This window comes from Cyprinodon tularosa, unplaced genomic scaffold, assembly GCF_016077235.1.
Source record: "Cyprinodon tularosa strain WSP-4 unplaced genomic scaffold, ASM1607723v1 ctg235, whole genome shotgun sequence".
Classification (NCBI taxonomy): domain Eukaryota; kingdom Metazoa; phylum Chordata; class Actinopteri; order Cyprinodontiformes; family Cyprinodontidae; genus Cyprinodon; species Cyprinodon tularosa.
In genome coordinates, this window is record NW_024038880.1 from 471382 (window position 1) to 488034 (window position 16653).

General features: G+C 41.3%; 1 protein-coding gene across 2 annotated transcripts in view; it reads right to left on the reverse strand.

Moving 5' to 3' along the window:
* prdm6 (PR domain containing 6) overlaps positions 1-16653 on the reverse strand; it is a 147442-nt gene that overhangs the window by 13510 nt on the left and 117279 nt on the right. Inside the window, exon 8 of one of the 2 annotated variants that reach the window (XM_038287108.1) lies at positions 1331-1507. In XM_038287108.1, the coding sequence (XP_038143036.1) occupies positions 1331-1507 (177 nt within the window). Of the gene's footprint in view, positions 1-1320; positions 1508-16653 lie in introns of both variants that reach the window. The other variant, XM_038287109.1, reaches the window with a different exon arrangement.

Below are 16653 nucleotides of genomic sequence, written 5' to 3' on the forward strand. Positions count from 1 at the left end.
CACAAACGGGCTAACTTTAGACCTGGCTGCCGCAGACGGGCTATCGTTAGCCCTGGCTGCCGCAAACAGGCTAACTTTAGACCTGGCTGCCGCAGACGGGCTATCGTTAGCCCTGGCTGCCGCAAACAGGCTAACTTTAGACCTGGCTGCCGCAGACGGGCTATCGTTAGCCCTGGCTGCCGCAATCTCAAGCTGGGACAATCTCAAGAACGAGATTGACAGCTCTGATGCATGCTGGGTAAAGAGACAGGGGTGAGAACAACATCCGGGGACTTAGACTGTTGTCAGTCTGCTGTTCTTGTGAACAGTGCTAGCTCTGAGGCTGATGACGTTTCACAAGGACACAAGAACACACAAAAACACAGATTAAGAAACGGCTACTGACGGCGTATAGAGAGGCTCCGACTAGGCAGGGTGCGCAGATCTCTGCAGATTTTTTTCACTTCTGTCTCTGTGCCATACAAACATTAAAACTATTCCCACAGTTGACTTGGACAGATTATAAAAAGTTATCAGAAATAAATACAAAAATAAAAGAAGCTTCACTAAACGAGTCTGTGCAGCATCTAAAGCTAGAAAAGATCAATCTGTTTTCTGTCCTCCTGAACTCCCATCAAGGGGAAAGTTTTCTATTTTAATGTTTCATTCATTGCTTTTGCTCCAGTCTGTCCTGTTTACTATAAACGCGATGTGTGACTCCAAACCGACTCTTTCCCCATGCAAATAACAGATTTTATTTTGTATTTTCCTCCAAAGCGAATAAGTTTTACTTTGTAACTGCGTCTCTATTCCTGTCAGACCCAGGAAATTGCTGCTGAATTGCTGCGCAGTCCGACTAAAATAGACCTGTGCTCTATCTCAGTCGGAGCTACGCTGCCCCCTGCAGGAAATTATCCTCATTGACTTTCAATCAGCGCTAAACTCCACCACCTCTAAGGCACGATTTTCTGCCGTATCAGATGCAAAATCGGTTTCGGTCTGTTCTGGCCTTTAGGACAGTTTAGATGCAGATCATAAGGTCATAGGGCAAAGGTCAAAAGGTCAGTAGCTGACCGCATTGACTACAAACATTGGTCATGTGTTCAATCAAACCTTTTAATCGGAGCTTTTCTCTCTAAATGTGATCATTAGTTAACGGATATTTCATTTTTGTGCCTCAGGTCTCAGTGTCCACAGGTTTTATTGCCTCTGGTATGTTTTCAAAGATGCTAACAGCGCTAACAGCGCTCCATCTGATTATTCCTAATGACTGTGGGTCTGGATGATGCAGATCTTTGGCAGTCAGTGTTCAGCGGGGGGCTGGGGCGGGGGGGTACTCACTGTTACTTACTTGAACGGCTTCTCTCCGGTGTGCGTGCGGATGTGGTTGTTGAGGGTGGTGGCGCCGGCGAAGGCGCGGCCGCAGTAGCCGCACTTGAACGGTCGGTCGCTGGAGTGCGTCACCACGTGGTTCCTCAGCTCCGAGGGCTGAGAGAAGGACTGGGAGCAATGGCCGCACTGGTACGGTCTGAAAGGGAGAGGGAGACGCATCTATGATGATTCATGGCGTTTATGCAGGTCATCATCAAAGTCATCGGGATTGTTAATTGATTAAAATAAACAGCTATTTTAATAATGGAATAACCATTTACTGGAGGAAAGAGACTCTAAACTATTGCTGGAAAAATGAGTCATTGAACTAACATCTACATCCTGCATTTAAGATGAAAATCTTCCTCAGGTGGAAACTTTAACTTCAATTAAATCAAATTATGCAAGAAAATCTCCTTTTAAGCACCTTTTATCTGATTATTAATCAGTTAACTGAAAAATTTGTCAAACTATTAATAATCTATTAATTTTTTTCCTGTGAAAGACGATAAAAATGTTGCTTTAATAACTGAGCTTATAGAACCAAAAATAAGATACTGCAGCTTTAACTGAATGTAAAAATATGGATAATTTCTAAGCTTTATTAGAAAAGATTTGGTGATTATTTGATTTAAAGCTTATTTTATATGATCAAAAGCAACTAATATGTTTTTAAAAAGAAAACTTGAATAAAAGGTTTTTCAAAAATGAAAAAAAACTCTGAAAAACGTCTCAATGAAAAAACCTAAAGGTTCTATGAGTAAACATTATAAATATATGTTTTTTTTCTGATTTTGATTCATAAATGTTCATTTTTGACATACTTTTGGAGATTTTTGTTTTTCTAAATTTGTAAAATACAGCACTGAAAAAATCTAGAAAATAAAATCAAAACATTTGCAAACTTAAAAAATAATGGCTGACCTTTTGCAGACAAACTGTAAATCATTTTTCTTTCATTAGTGTCAATATGTTGCATTTTCATTTCCAGCTGTGGTTTAAAATAACTCGATTCACAGAAAACTTTATGAAAGTAAATAAAAAGAAGAAAATTGAGACCGAAATTGGATAAAATGAGAAAACGACAATATTTGGAAAAACTAATTAATTAGCATCCAGTTTGCTCCTAGAAGAATAGACAAAAATGCACCAGAGGGAGGATCTGTGAGGGAGGGGGGAGTAGGACACTGCTCTGGTCACCACGGCAACGTGACCCTCATCCACACTGCAGGCCACGATTCTGATCGGACAATTTATCACAAGGAGACGCTGATAGAGACGGCGAATACCGAGATCTGGATTAATAGAGCGGGCTCCTCCACATGTAGCTGATCTAATCTAGAACCAATCAGCTCGCTGCTCACATCCAGAAACATCTGGACAGCAGCTGGGAGCTCCTCCTCAGCTTCAGATTCTGCCTGGTTTCTCCTCTAAGACCTTCCATCAAAGAAATCAGAGATCTGAGGCTGAATTCACAGATTCTCAGGAAAAAAATTTGAAATTCTGTGATGTTAAAAAGTTAATTTGAAACAAAAAGACTCAGATGATTTCTTCTGACTTTACAGAAACCTTTTTCTATTTTTCCTTTGAAATCAACACCACAGTTACTGATTGTTTGGCTTAAATGTTCCTTTCGTTCGTCCGCCGTGGCCCTGATGCTCGTTAGCAGCGGTAACAAATTAAAAATCATCCAGGGTCTGAATAAAGAAAATCATCAACCAATAAAGGTCTGGAGACATTTTTAGTTAAAATCAATTACTTTAAACAGAATTTAACACTGAAATAAAATGAGGTTTTTATACATCCATGTAAAAAATAAATAAATAAATATATATATATATAAAAATTGAAGAGTTTTCCATTTTAAAATCTAAAGTGTTTTTTGAAGTAGAGAACAACAATCATCATTTCCTGATTCCCATATTTTCTCAGGCACCTGAACTGATGGTTTGTTATTTTTCTTTCTTTTTTCTGTCTTAATGTTGCCAGTGGGCTTCATGCTGCCCTGCAAGGCTTTAAACCTGGGTTTAACCGGAGACTAAGCCATTCTCAAGCACATATCAAGGAGCTCATTTTGAGCCTGGATCCAGATTTATTGTTGATTCTGTTCATGGTGGAGAATCCTGCTTCACAGCAGCAGGTTGAGCCAAACATCCTCTAAATGTGCAGGGTCATCTTTGAGCACGCCATTTCACTTTTCTTTCACCAGTTCACCGCAGTTCTTCCAGCAGTCCACACTTTCTCTGCTCTCTTTTTCTCATGGTCTTCTCCTTCTTTCCCATCGCCCGGCTTGCCACAGGTTTGCCTGCTGTGTCTAAAAGTAGCAGCAGCAGCAACCCAGACTGACAGCTCATGGGCTCATTTGGATCACGTGCAGCCTGGAGCCAGACGCTCCCCAGGGCTTTACCGTATTAACAGGAGAAGAGGCGCAAGTGAAATTAGACACTGTTGTCAGACAACATGGGATAATTTTAAATGTTTTAAATCAGGTTGGGTCCGGATTAGCCAGCAGGTGGGTTCGGATCCGGACCGCGGTCTGCTAATCTGTGACCTCTGACCTATAGAATGAATCTGACTGATGATGATAATGGAGGAAAAACATGGAGTAAAGCAGCTTCCAAGCAGCTGAGATGTTTCCTTCAACCCGTTTAGAAGCAGACAGACATCCTAACAGTGGATGACTGAGCTCCTCACCCTATCTCTAAGGGAGAGCCCAGCCACCCTGCGAAGGAAACTCATTTCGGCTGCTTGTATTTGCGATCTTGTCCTTTGTGTCATTGCTCAGATCTCATGACCACAGGTGAGGGTATTTATTCAGACTTTAATTTCCTTCCAGGTTAAGCCTGTTCTGTGGTTTCAGAGGTTGGTGGTTCTGATGATGTGGTGTTAATGTTAAAGCTCTCTGATGTTGGAGACTCTATTAAACCAAACGTCCTTCTCATTATGCAGCGGAGGGTTTTTATCCTCCTGCTGCCTCTCTAACATGTTTCTGCTTCAGGATGAAGAGGTTTTCTGTCTGAAACCAATAAGCCTGAACCGTTCCATCAGAAGCTCCCAAACAGGAAAAAAAAAAAACACCCAGAACTGGAGCCAAACAAATAGAGCAACATCTTCAGCGCGCTAATAAATCACCAACACCTACAGACATGAACCCCGGGAGGACAAACACACACTAACAGTAATCAGAGTAAAATAGTCTAATATAAAATCGAAAAATTCTCACTTGCAGTTTTCCGCATAAAAGGCGTCTCTGGGTGAGGGGGGGGGGGTTCATTTATCAGCCGGCTGGTCTATAAGTTCACGCCTCAGTGGGCCGCTTCACTATTTATTAGGTGGGTTTTCTATGAAGAGCCGCATTGATTGTGAATAGTTTAAGTTGATGAATGTGTGGATATTATTTATTAAGGCGGCAGGCCGGGAGATTAATGCCCAGTTATTGTTTATTACAGTGGAAAGAGGAGGAGGTGAAGCGCCGCCGCAGACACACAAACAGCACATAAATATTTGCACACACAAGCAGATGTAAATATGATCTCCAATGCATGGATTACCACACATGTAGCTCTGAGGTTTGAGCTGCAGAAACAGCCTCTGCCTTAAAACGGCCAGTAAATAAAACAACTCTGACTCCAGCTGAGGCTGCAGAGCCACTGAGAGTAAAGGTGAGTTCCACAGCAGGGGGGGGTTCTGATGCAGCGGATGAAGCTGGAGAGCAGAGGGAACGGCAACCGTTGCACCGCCATCCAGGAGGCAACGCGTTCAGGGAGGAAGGAGATGTAGCTCTTCAATAAGCTAAAGCTAAATACAATAACTGGGTGAAGATTTTCTTCTTCTTCTTCTTCTGCCATGAAGACGTTTATTTCAGTGAATTAAATGTTAATCGGATTAATTTGTCACTATGTGATGAAATAATAAAAACTGGATCCTCTTCATCATCCAGTAGGACTGATTTCATCATTTCCTTTGATCCTAACATTTAGTGAAGTATTGTTTCAGACCAGAACCTGCTGGACCTCTGGTTCTGGTTCTGGTTCTGAACAAACGTAACTTTGTTTTTTTTTTTTTTGGTTTTTTTACGGCTCTAGTGGCTCTTTTTTTGGACAGTAGGCTGAAAGGAAAGGTCGCCCGCGTCGAGGACTAAAGGCCTGGTTATCGTCCTGCAGATATTTTTGATTTATGCCCAGTATTGAAGCGTGGTCTGCGCTATGTTGTTCCACGCCACAACGCCAGAGGGCCAATCAGGAACTAGCTGTGGGTCTACATACGGCCGAAGCGGTGAGGAAGTGGAGGCAAGTTTGTGCAACAACGGAGGGACATGAGGGCCAAAAAGAGCGGAGATCCGGGTGGAAAAAGGTTCCCAGCGTTCTCGCGCACCTCGCTCTGCTAGCTGCTCCATCTTCACCAGTCGTTTTCCACAATGGCGGTCAGACAAACAAAACAAGCGAGTAAGGAACTAAACAGGAAATACGCATAGAGTAGAGCGGTTGTAGATTTGACCAATCAGAGGCCTCCTGTCTGCGCTCACCTACAATTTGGGAGAAGTGCAGCAGAGTGTCTGCGGAAGGGGGCGGGGCATATCTGCGTTCACTGAGACACACGCAGACGACCGGGTTTCTGAGTATACAGGTGCTGGTCATAAAATTAGAATATCATGAAAAAGTAGATTGATTTCAGTAATTCCATTTAAAAAGTGAAACTTGTATATTATATTCATACATTACATACAAACTCATATATTTCAGATGTTTATTTTGTTTAATTTTGATGATTACAAATGACAACAAATGAAAATCTCAAATTCATCATATCAGAAAATTAGAATATTGTGAAAAGGTTCAAAATTGATGGCCCCTGGTGCCACACTCTAATCAGCTAATTAACTCAAACCACCTGCAAAAGCCTTTAAATGGTCTTTCAGTCTAGTTCTATAGGCTACACAATCATGGGGAAGACTGCTGACTTGACAGTTGTCCAAAAGACGACCATCGACACCTTGCACAAGGAGGGCAAGACACAAAAGGTCATCGCTAAAGAGGCTGGCTGTTCACAGAGCTCAGTGTCCAAGCACATTAATAGAGAGGCGAAGGGAAGGAAAAGATGTGGTCGAAAAAAGTGTACAAGCAAGAGAGATAACCGCACCCTGGAGAGGATTGTGAAACAAAACCCATTCAAAAATGTGGGGGAGATTCACAAAGAGTGGACTGCAGCTGGAGTGAGTGCTTCAAGAACCACCACACACAGACGTATGAAAGACATGGGTTTCTGCTGTCGCGTTCCTTGTGTCAAGCCACTCTTGAACCACAGACAGCGTCAGAAGCGTCTTGCCTGGGCTAAAGAGAAACAGGACTGGACTGCTGGTGAGTGGTCCAAAGTCATGCTCTCTGATGAAAGTAAATTTTGCATTTCCTTTGGAAATCAAGGTCCCAGAGTCTGGAGGAAAAGAAGAGAGGCACTTCATCCACGTTGCTTGAAGTCCAGTGTAAAGTTTCCACAGTCAGTGATGGTTTGGGGTGCCATGTCATCTGCTGGTGTTGGTCCATTGTGTTTTCTGAGGTCCAGGGTCAACGCAGCCACATACCAGGAAGTTTTAGAGCACTTCATGCTTCCTGCAGCTGACCAACTTTTTGGAGATGCAGATTTCATTTTCCAACAGGACTTGGCACCTGCACACAGTGCCAAAGCTACCAGTACCTGGTTGAAGGACCATGGTATCCCTGTTCTTAATTGGCCAGCAAACTCTCCTGACCTTAACCCCATAGAAAATCTATGGGGTATTGTGAAGAAGAAGATGCAATACACCAGACCCAACAATTCAGAAGAGCTAAAAGCCACTATTAGAGCAACCTGGGCTATCATAACACCTGAGCAGTGCCACAGACTGATCGACTCCATGCCACGCCGCATTGCTGCAGTAATACAGGCCAAAGGAGGCCCAACTAAATACTGAGTGCTGTACATGCTCATACTTTTCATGTTCATACTTTTCAGTTGGCCAACATTTCTATAAATCCTTTGTTTTTATTGGTCTTCAGTAATATTCTAATTTTCTGATATGATGAATGAGATTTTCATTTGTTGTCATTTGTAATCATCAAAATTAAACAAAATAAACATCTGAAATATATGAGTTTGTATGTAATGTATGAATATAATATACAAGTTTCACTTTTTAAATGGAATTACTGAAATCAATCTACTTTTTCATGATATTCTAATTTGATGACCAGCACCTGTAAATCATCCTTAAAGGAATAGTACACCCAAAACATGATTAGCCTTCATTTTCTACTCACCCCCATGCTGAACAACACTCTGGAGTACTATTTTGATATCTCAAATGCATCTGGAGATCTGGGAGGCTTCTTGCTGTCTGCTGACATTCAAATAATGGAGGTCTATGGTGACCGAGACAGAAAGGTCCATAAAAGTCCACAAAAAACGTGTCAATATTCCTCCATACTGCTCGTCCAATGTATTCCAAGTGTCCTGAGTGGGTAGCGTCCAGAATTTACTCGAAACGAAGTCATTTAGAATGTTTTTAGAGCATAAACAGTAGTGTATAGGATTTCCTGAAAGCTCGTTCACGACTCTACGAAAACCGCGGCAGACCAAACCAGCGCATTCAGCTTGGCAAAGAACTCATGCTCTTCCTCAATACTGAAGTCCTCAGACATTTTTCTTTCGTTGTTTCTTTCTTTGCACAGGTAAACAGCACATTTCTTCTTCTACGCTTGCATTATCGGCAGAGCAGACGCTGAATGCGCACTTTCATCTGGTTTGGTCTGCCGCGGTTTCCGTAGCGTCGTGATCGCGCAGGCGCGTGCTTTCAGGAAATCCTATACACTACTGTTTATGCTCTAAAAACATTCTAAATGACTTTGTTTCGAGTAAATTATGGACGCTACCCACTCAGGACACTTGGAATACATTGGACGAGCAGTATGGAGGAATATTGACACGTTTTTTGTGGACTTTTATGGACCTATCTGTCTCGGGCGCCATAGACCTCCATTATTTGAATGTCAGCAGACAGCAAGAAGCCTCCCAGATCTCCAGATGCATTTGAGATATCAAAAAAGTACTCCAGAGTGTTGTTCAGCATGGGGGTGAGTAGAAAATGAAGGCTAATCATGTTTTGGGTGTACTATTCCTTTAAGGCCTCCATACATGGGCCGTGCGTGCCAAAAACTGTGCCATCAAAAAATAAATAAATCATTACAGATAAAAGGCAAACAGCTCAAGCAGCGGAACAAATAGCATTCACACAATCAAGGCAATAAATTAGTATGATGCAGCAGCCCGCATCATAACAAGAACTTCCTCTTTCCACCACGTCACCCCGGTTCTCCGACAGCTCCACTGGCTCCCTGTGCAGTACTGGATTCAGTATAAAATACTCAGAAACTTCTTCATTTAATATCACAACTCAAAATTCATCTGTTTAAAATAGCTTATTCTCTTTAATATTAATTTCCCAGCCTTTGTATATTTTAAATGGTTTTATTCATTTGTTTCTGCCATTGAGTTTTGATATTTTGTACAGTGACCTTAATTTTCTAGAAAGGCGTCTTTGAATTTAAATGTATTATTATTAAGAAATAATAGAATTAATATTCTATTATTTCTAATTCTATTCTATTAATTCTATTATTATCTGCAGGGTGCTCGAGGGTTCTTGGGAGTTTGCCCAACCAGTCCACATGTGTTTTGTGGACTTGGAGAAGGCATTCGACCGTGTCCCTCGTGCTGCCCTGTGGGGGGTGCTCCAGGAGTATGGAGTCGGGGGCCCTTTATTAGGGGCCATCCGTTCTCTGTACAAGCGGAGCAGGAGTCTGGTTCGCATTGCCGGCACTAAGTCGGACCTGTTCCCGGTGCATGTTGGACTCCGACAGGGCTGCCCTCTGTCACCGGTCCTGTTCATAACTTTTATGGACAGGATTTCTAGGTGCAGACAAGGACCGGAGGGGGTCTGGTTCGGGGACCAGCGGATCTCGTCCCTGCTTTTTGCGGATGATGTAGTTCTGCTGGCTCCCTCCTGCCAAGACCTACAGCGTGCGCTGGGGCGGTTCGCAGCCGAGTGTGAAGCGGCTGGGATGAGAATCAGCTCCTCCAAGTCCGAGGCCATGGTTCTCGACCGGAAAAAGGTGGCATGTCCCCTTCGGGTTGGAGGGGAGTCCTTGCCTCAAGTGGAGGAGTTCAAGTATCTTGGGGTCCTGTTCACGAGTGAGGGAAGAATGGAGCGGGAGATCGATAGACGGATCGGTGCGGCTGCTGCAATAATGCGGACGCTGCACCGGTCTGTCCTGGTGAAGAGAGAGCTGAGCGAAAAGGCAAAACTCTCAATTTACCGGTCGGTCTACGTTCCTACCCTCACCTATGGTCATGAAATTTGGATCATGACCGAAAGAACGAGATCCCGGATACAAGCGGCTGAAATGAGCTTCCTCCGCAGGGTGGCTGGGCTCTCCCTTAGAGATAGGGTGAGGAGCTCGGTCATTCGGGAGAGGCTCAGTGTAGAACCGGTTCTCCTCCACATTGAGAGGAGTCAGTTGAGGTGGCTCGGACATCTTCTTCGGATGCCCCCTGGACGCCTCCCTCGGGAGGTGTTCCAGGCATGTCCCACCGGGAGGAGGCCCAGGGGACGGCCCAGGACACGCTGGAGAGACTATGTCTCTCGGCTGGCCTGGGAGCGCCTAGGGCTTCCCCCAGCAGAGCTGGAGGAGGTGTCTGCGGAGAGGGAAGTCTGGGAGTCTCTGCTTAGTCTGCTGCCCCCGCGACCCGGTTCCGGATAAAGCGGGAGACGACGAGACGAGACGAGAATTAATATTGCACAACCTAATAAATAATGAAATGTTACATTTACTTTTCATGTAATCCGTCATATTAATGGAGCCTCCATATTAGCTCTGGGGTCACACCACAGCGATTGTGAAAACCATCTGGTGACCCCCCAACTTGGCGTCTCACGACCCCCCAGGGGATCCTGACCCCCACTTTGGGAACCCGGGTCCAAACCTCTGTTTGTTAGGATTTTAGGAGGCAAACTAAACCTGAAACATGAGTTTTCTATTAATGTTTAACTTTGAACGTGACTCTGATCGACTTTTAGGAGTAAAAGTTTTCCATAAAACGTATTTTATTATGAAACCTTTGGATTCATAAAGCAGACTCTCCTCCTCCCCTCCTGTCCAGCATGTTGACCTTTGACCTCCCTCTGCTGGCAGCAGTTTGGCCAGAACGCCTCTGGCTCTGAGGGAGGCGGCTGGCAGCCCGGCCCGCTTTCTCGCAGACCTTCTCCCTCTGTCATCGGCTCATGTGTTGGAGGTGTGGACTCAGAGAAACGTCCACACTGATCCTGTTGTTTTTACCCCTGGTTGTGTTGAAAGGTGTCGCAGAGTTTATTGTCCCGAGCCGCATTTCACAAACGTTTCAAAGATGATTAATTCCCCCCACCTCCATCAAATCACCACGGAGCCGAGCGGAGAGTAAACGCTGCGGCGGCGGCGGTTCTCCTCTGATCGGCCTCGCCTTGTCCTGCAGACTCTGAACGTATCGGGCTGTTTGTGCTGTCGCTGAGTCGTCTGATTGACCGCTGGATGTTAACAACCGCTGAGAGCTTCAGCTTTGGTTCTGATGGTCCAAACAAACAGAAGGAATCCATCCATCCTGCCTTTATGGTGGGAAAGACGCCGCTGCAACAGCAGATACACCAACAGTCTTCAACGTTTTATAGGACCCCCAAGCTGATGGAGCGGGGCCCCTAATTATATATATTCTATCAAACTGGTCCTATAGTCACTCTATTACAGATGGAGTAATGTAACTAAAGTAATCCCTCCCTGGGATTAGTAAAGTATTTCTGATTCCTGTTTGATGGGACAGGTGTTGTGAATGAAACGGTGCCCAGATTGAAAGAGCTCCTGTGTGTCGCTGAATGTGTGCATTGATCATGGCGGTTCTAGACAGGGGCCAACGGGGCCCAGTGCCCCTGTAGATCATGTCCTGGCCCCCATCATAGCCGCTGTACTGCAGACATAATACTCAAAGACGCTCTAATGATGATCTGCGCTGGAACAGACATGGTTACTGATTGGTCCTTTGGATCTATTTCATTCTTTTCTTTATAAATTCTGTTTTACTAATTATTTAAAAAAACAATAAAGTGATAGCTTCGGTGGTATTGACATAGGATCCCAGTTTTCGTCTGCTAAATGTTTTTTCAAAACAAATTGCTCTAATTTTTTACAGCTGAATTTAACAGCTTTTCTTGAGTTCTAATTCAGATTTTAGAGAAAATTGTACTTTTAACTTAAATTAAATCAAAAATATGTAACATTTTGAATTTATATTGACCTTATAAGAAATAGAATTTTAATGAAACCTAATTGAATAGAAATTTCACTTCATTTTATATAATTTTTCTTTTTATACTTTTATACTTTTCTGTCCCCCAGTAAAACATGCTGGCCCCCTCCTGGCCCGCTGGTACATTTGGTCTAGAACCGCCACTGGCATTGATGACTGAAAGACATCTTCTGCCTCCATTTATCTGTTTACTACAGTCTGTTGGATTTATGTTAATGTGGATTTAAAGACATTTCAATTAGAGGAAAAAATTGCATTAAAAAAAGTCTAATCAACCATAACTTTCGGGACCCCCATGCAGTACCTTGTGGACCCCCTAGGGGTCACAGACCCCCTGTTGAAGACCTCCAATTTATACGGTTACACTTTCTCAAGCAGGAGTTCCCAAAGTGGGGGCCGGGACCCCTGGGGGGCTGAGAGATCCCTGATGTATATGGAGGGACATTATATCATAAAATCCATAGATGTAAATTATTAGATGTAACAGAAGTTTTTTTTTAAATTTAATGCAATCTAATTAAAAATACATTTATGTAAAATAAAACAAAGTACTTTATATGTATAAATAAATGTAGAGTGAAGTAATTATTCGTATTTTAAGGGCGTCTTCAGACTATATCTTTTTTATTTTTTCGGTTTAGAGACTGAAATGTTGGAGAAACTCCTGCTTTAGTTGTTGGAAGGAAGGAGGAAAAGCTGAAGACGCATAAATAAATGACTTTTCAAAGACCCTGTAGATTTTATTGACCGGTGGAAAAACTTTTCACTGAACAAAATGAGCAAAAACAAATCAGATAAAATCAGATAATCCCAGAAAAGGAAACTTCTAAACCAGCGAATCGATGGTTTAGTTAGTCAGCCCTTTACAAAAATACTATTTAATGCTTTAGAGTGAAAATATATATAATAAAAGACAAACAGAAAAGCAAAGACAGCACAAAAATGTATGAAAAGTAAAAAAAAAAGTGGAAAAAAGGATCAAGACTGAGATAAAGGCGGTAAAGGTTTAAATAGCTGATCCTGCTGAAGGCTTCTTCCTCCTGGTCCGACGCTTTGACTTTGGACAGAAGACACGATAATAAAAGTTTGATCTAAAATCTCAATTCTACGTCACAAACTAAAAGATTTTGTTTAAAAATAATCAAACAACCAACATCAATGGTTTGATCGGCACATAAAGTTAATCCAGTTTTTCTGGCAAGCCGGGCGATGGGAAAGAAGGAGAAGACCATGAGAAAAAGAGAGCAGAGAAAGTGTGGACTGCTGGAAGAACTGCGGTGAACTGGTGAAAGAAAAGTGAAATGGCAAAGATGAGCATGCCATCTTTTAAAATGGGATTTTTTTTCTTTTTTAAATAGTTTTTTATTTAAAGTCAATGTATAATATCATGGATGCATAAACACCTCATTTTATTTCAGTATTAAATTCTGTTTAAAGTAATAGATTATAATTAAAACTTTACTGGTTGATGATTTTCTTAATTCGGACGGTGCTGATATCTAATGGGTGACCGCTGCTATGTTCCATTGACTTTAATGGACGCTGTGAGCGCATCAAGGTGAACTGGAGCAGAGTGAAATCCTGGCTCTGGCCTTTGAATTGAAAACTCTGTGCTCCACCATATTTCTTCCGCTCCGCCCACATCCTGATGCCCACTGAGCGATTTGCCAACGACCTCCTCACGATGGCTGTTTGATTTTGATTTTCTCCCGACCTTACCATTCCTGATGGGGAGGCGGTCGTTAGAGGCTGATCGCCCCTCGTTACCCCCTGTTCACTACACCACGCACCATCAGGCTGAAAGTCGGACCGATTGAAAAATTCTTGCACGACTGGAGAATCGGCCTGAAGAGGGCAAAATATCGTACAGTGTACGCCCGGCTTTAGAAACAAAATAATTCTGGTTGATCTGAAATCCAAACAAACTTTGTTGTTTTGCTATAATTCAACTACTAAAGACAAATAAAGGTGGATGGAGCAACGACTCCTGAAGTTTTTAAAGTTTACAGTTTTTAGAAGGAGATAGTCCATCAGACTTTTACTGATTTCTGGGTTTCTATGAAGTCCGATCATCAGCCCCACGTCTGACTGAGCGGGATAAACTTTAGTGAAAAGGCTGCAGATGGAGGCAGAAATCAAGTTTCTCCAACCTTAATCTGACTTATGCTGGTGAGGATTATCAGTCATCCAGGTCATAGTCATTCCAAAAAAATAAAAATAATCCACTGGACTTTGTTTCCAAGTTTGAAGACGTTTCTCTTCCATCCAGGAAGCTTTTTCAATTCAAAATGGCAGAAAAAACGTTGAGTCCGAAGCTTTAAACACTGCAAAGCAACCTAGAATTTATAAAAAATGTATTAAATGAATTGTATTTACCCTTAATTTGAGCAGGTAGATTAGATGGTTTGCCAATGGAATTAGTAGTTTTACTCTTGAAATAAGATAATTAAATAATATTCACATGAAATAAGACAAGGTAATTATTTTTTTCTTATTTTAAATGTGAATTGTCCTGTTCTGTTGGCAAAGTTTCCCCCTTACTTCCTCAGTTCAAGAAAAAATGCACTTATTGTATGAAAAACTACAGAAGAGGATTAGTGCCACTGAAAAAAAAAGTTTACTGATTTTTAAATTTTATTTCAGTTTAATATGGGAAAAAAGTCAAAATTCTGACTTTAATCTCAGAATTGTGGATCTTAATGTAGATGGGCACCACGAAGGTAGAGATGTGGAGCACTCAGCTTCACTGACAAAGAGGTGAGATGTTTGAGGTGGCCAGTGACACATTGGTGGAAAAGGACGGAATTAGGCAACTTTTTACGGGCCCGACGGGTTCCCTCATTAATGGAGGAGCAGAAGGTCATTAAAACAAGAGAGCTAGTCTCTAAAACAGACATGGCTATGGCTGGATGCTAACATGTTTGTTAGCTGGCAGAATTCTGAGAAAAAAGTCAGAATTCTGAGAAAAAAATGTCTGAATTCTGAGATTAAAGTCAGAATTCTGAGAAAAAAAGTCAGAATTCTGAGATTAAATTCAGAATTCTGAGAAAAAAAGTCTGAATTCTGAGAAAAAAGTCAGAATTCTGAGAAAAAAAGTCTGAATTCTGAGATTAAAGTCAGAATTCTGAGATTAAAGTAAGAATTCTGAGAAAAAAAGTCAGAATTCTGAGATTAAAGTCAGAATTCTGAGAAAAAAAGTCAGAATTCTGAGATTAAAGTCAGAATTCTGAGAAAAAAAGTCAGAATTCTGAGAAAAAAAGTCTGAATTCTGAGATTAAAGTAAGAATTCTGAGATTAAAGTCAGAATTCTGAGATTAAAGTCAGAATTCTGAGAAAAAAAGTCTGAATTCTGAGATTAAAGTAAGAATTCTGAGAAAAAAGTCAGAATTCTGAGATTAAAGTAAGAATTCTGAGATTAAAGTCTGAATTCTGAGATTAAAGTAAGAATTCTGAGAAAAAAAGTCAGAATTCTGAGATTAAAGTCAGAATTCTGAGAAAAAAGTCAGAATTCTGAGATTAAAGTCAGAATTCTGAGAAAAAAAGTCTGAATTCTGAGATTAAAGTAAGAATTCTGAGAAAAAAGTCAGAATTCTGAGATTAAAGTAAGAATTCTGAGATTAAAGTCAGAATTCTGAGATTAAAGTCAGAATTCTGAGAAAAAAAGTCAGAATTCTGAGAACAAAAGTCTGAATTCTGAGATTAAAGTAAGAATTCTGAGAAAAAAAGTCAGAATTCTGAGATTAAAGTCAGAATTCTGAGAAAAAAGTCAGAATTCTGAGATTAAAGTCAGAATTCTGAGAAAAAAAAGTCAGAATTCTGAGATTAAAGTCAGAATTCTGAGATTAAAGTCAGAATTCTGACTTTTTTTCTCAGAATTCTGACTTTTTTCTCAGAATTCTGAGATTAAAGTCAGAATTCTGAGAAAAAAAGTGTGAATTCTGAGATTAAAGTAAGAATTCTGAGAAAAAAAGTCAGAATTCTGAGATTAAAGTCAGAATTCTGAGAAAAAAAAGTCAGAATTCTGAGATTAAAGTCAGAATTCTGAGATTAAAGTCAGAATTCTGACTTTTTTTCTCAGAATTCTGACTTTTTTCTCAGAATTCTGAGAAAAAAAAGTCTGAATTCTGAGATTAAAGTAAGAATCCTGAGAAAAAAGTCAGAATTCTGAAAAAAAAGTCAGAATTCTGAGATTAAAGTCTGAATTCTGAGATTAAAGTCAGAATTCTGAGACTAAAGTCAGAATTCTGAGAAAAAAGTCAGAATTCTGACTTTTTTCCCCATATTAAACTGAAATAAAATGTAAAAATCAGTTATGGTAAATTTTTTTTTTGTTTATTTTCAGTGGCCCTAATCCGTAAACAGTTATTTAGATTTCCGTTTTTGGCAGTGTAGAGTGAACCAAAAACAAAGCCTTGTTTTGGCTTAGAAAAGATGCGAATTGAACTGAGAAAACAGGTCAACCCTTTAGGAATGAGGGTCAAGCTTAATCTGGCTTTTGCTGAATTTAAAATTAGACACATCAAAGAACAGATTCCTTATTGTTCTGTTTAAGATTGTTTTAAAGAAGCTCCAGGCCGATGGAGGGAAACCTGCCCATTCAAAGGTTGGTTATCATGTTTTGGTGAAGATTTAATATTCAGCCTGATGATTTCTGAAATCTGAACCTGTCCAGGAGGTGAAAAGGTTTGCTGGTTTTGGATGGACGGCGGCGTGGAACCGGCATCGATCCAAATGGACGCTCTCTAATCCATACGGAGTTCTATCGGAGGACGTCTTCTGTGTCCGTCTCGTATGAAGACGTTTCCCCTGGAGACCGGCGGCTATAAATCACACCTTTCACCTCATCGACGCGCGATCAATGAGATAAATTTACTGTAGAAACACCAACAGACGCGTTCACATCCCAGAGAGAAACCCTTCTCCTGTCGCCTCCTTTTC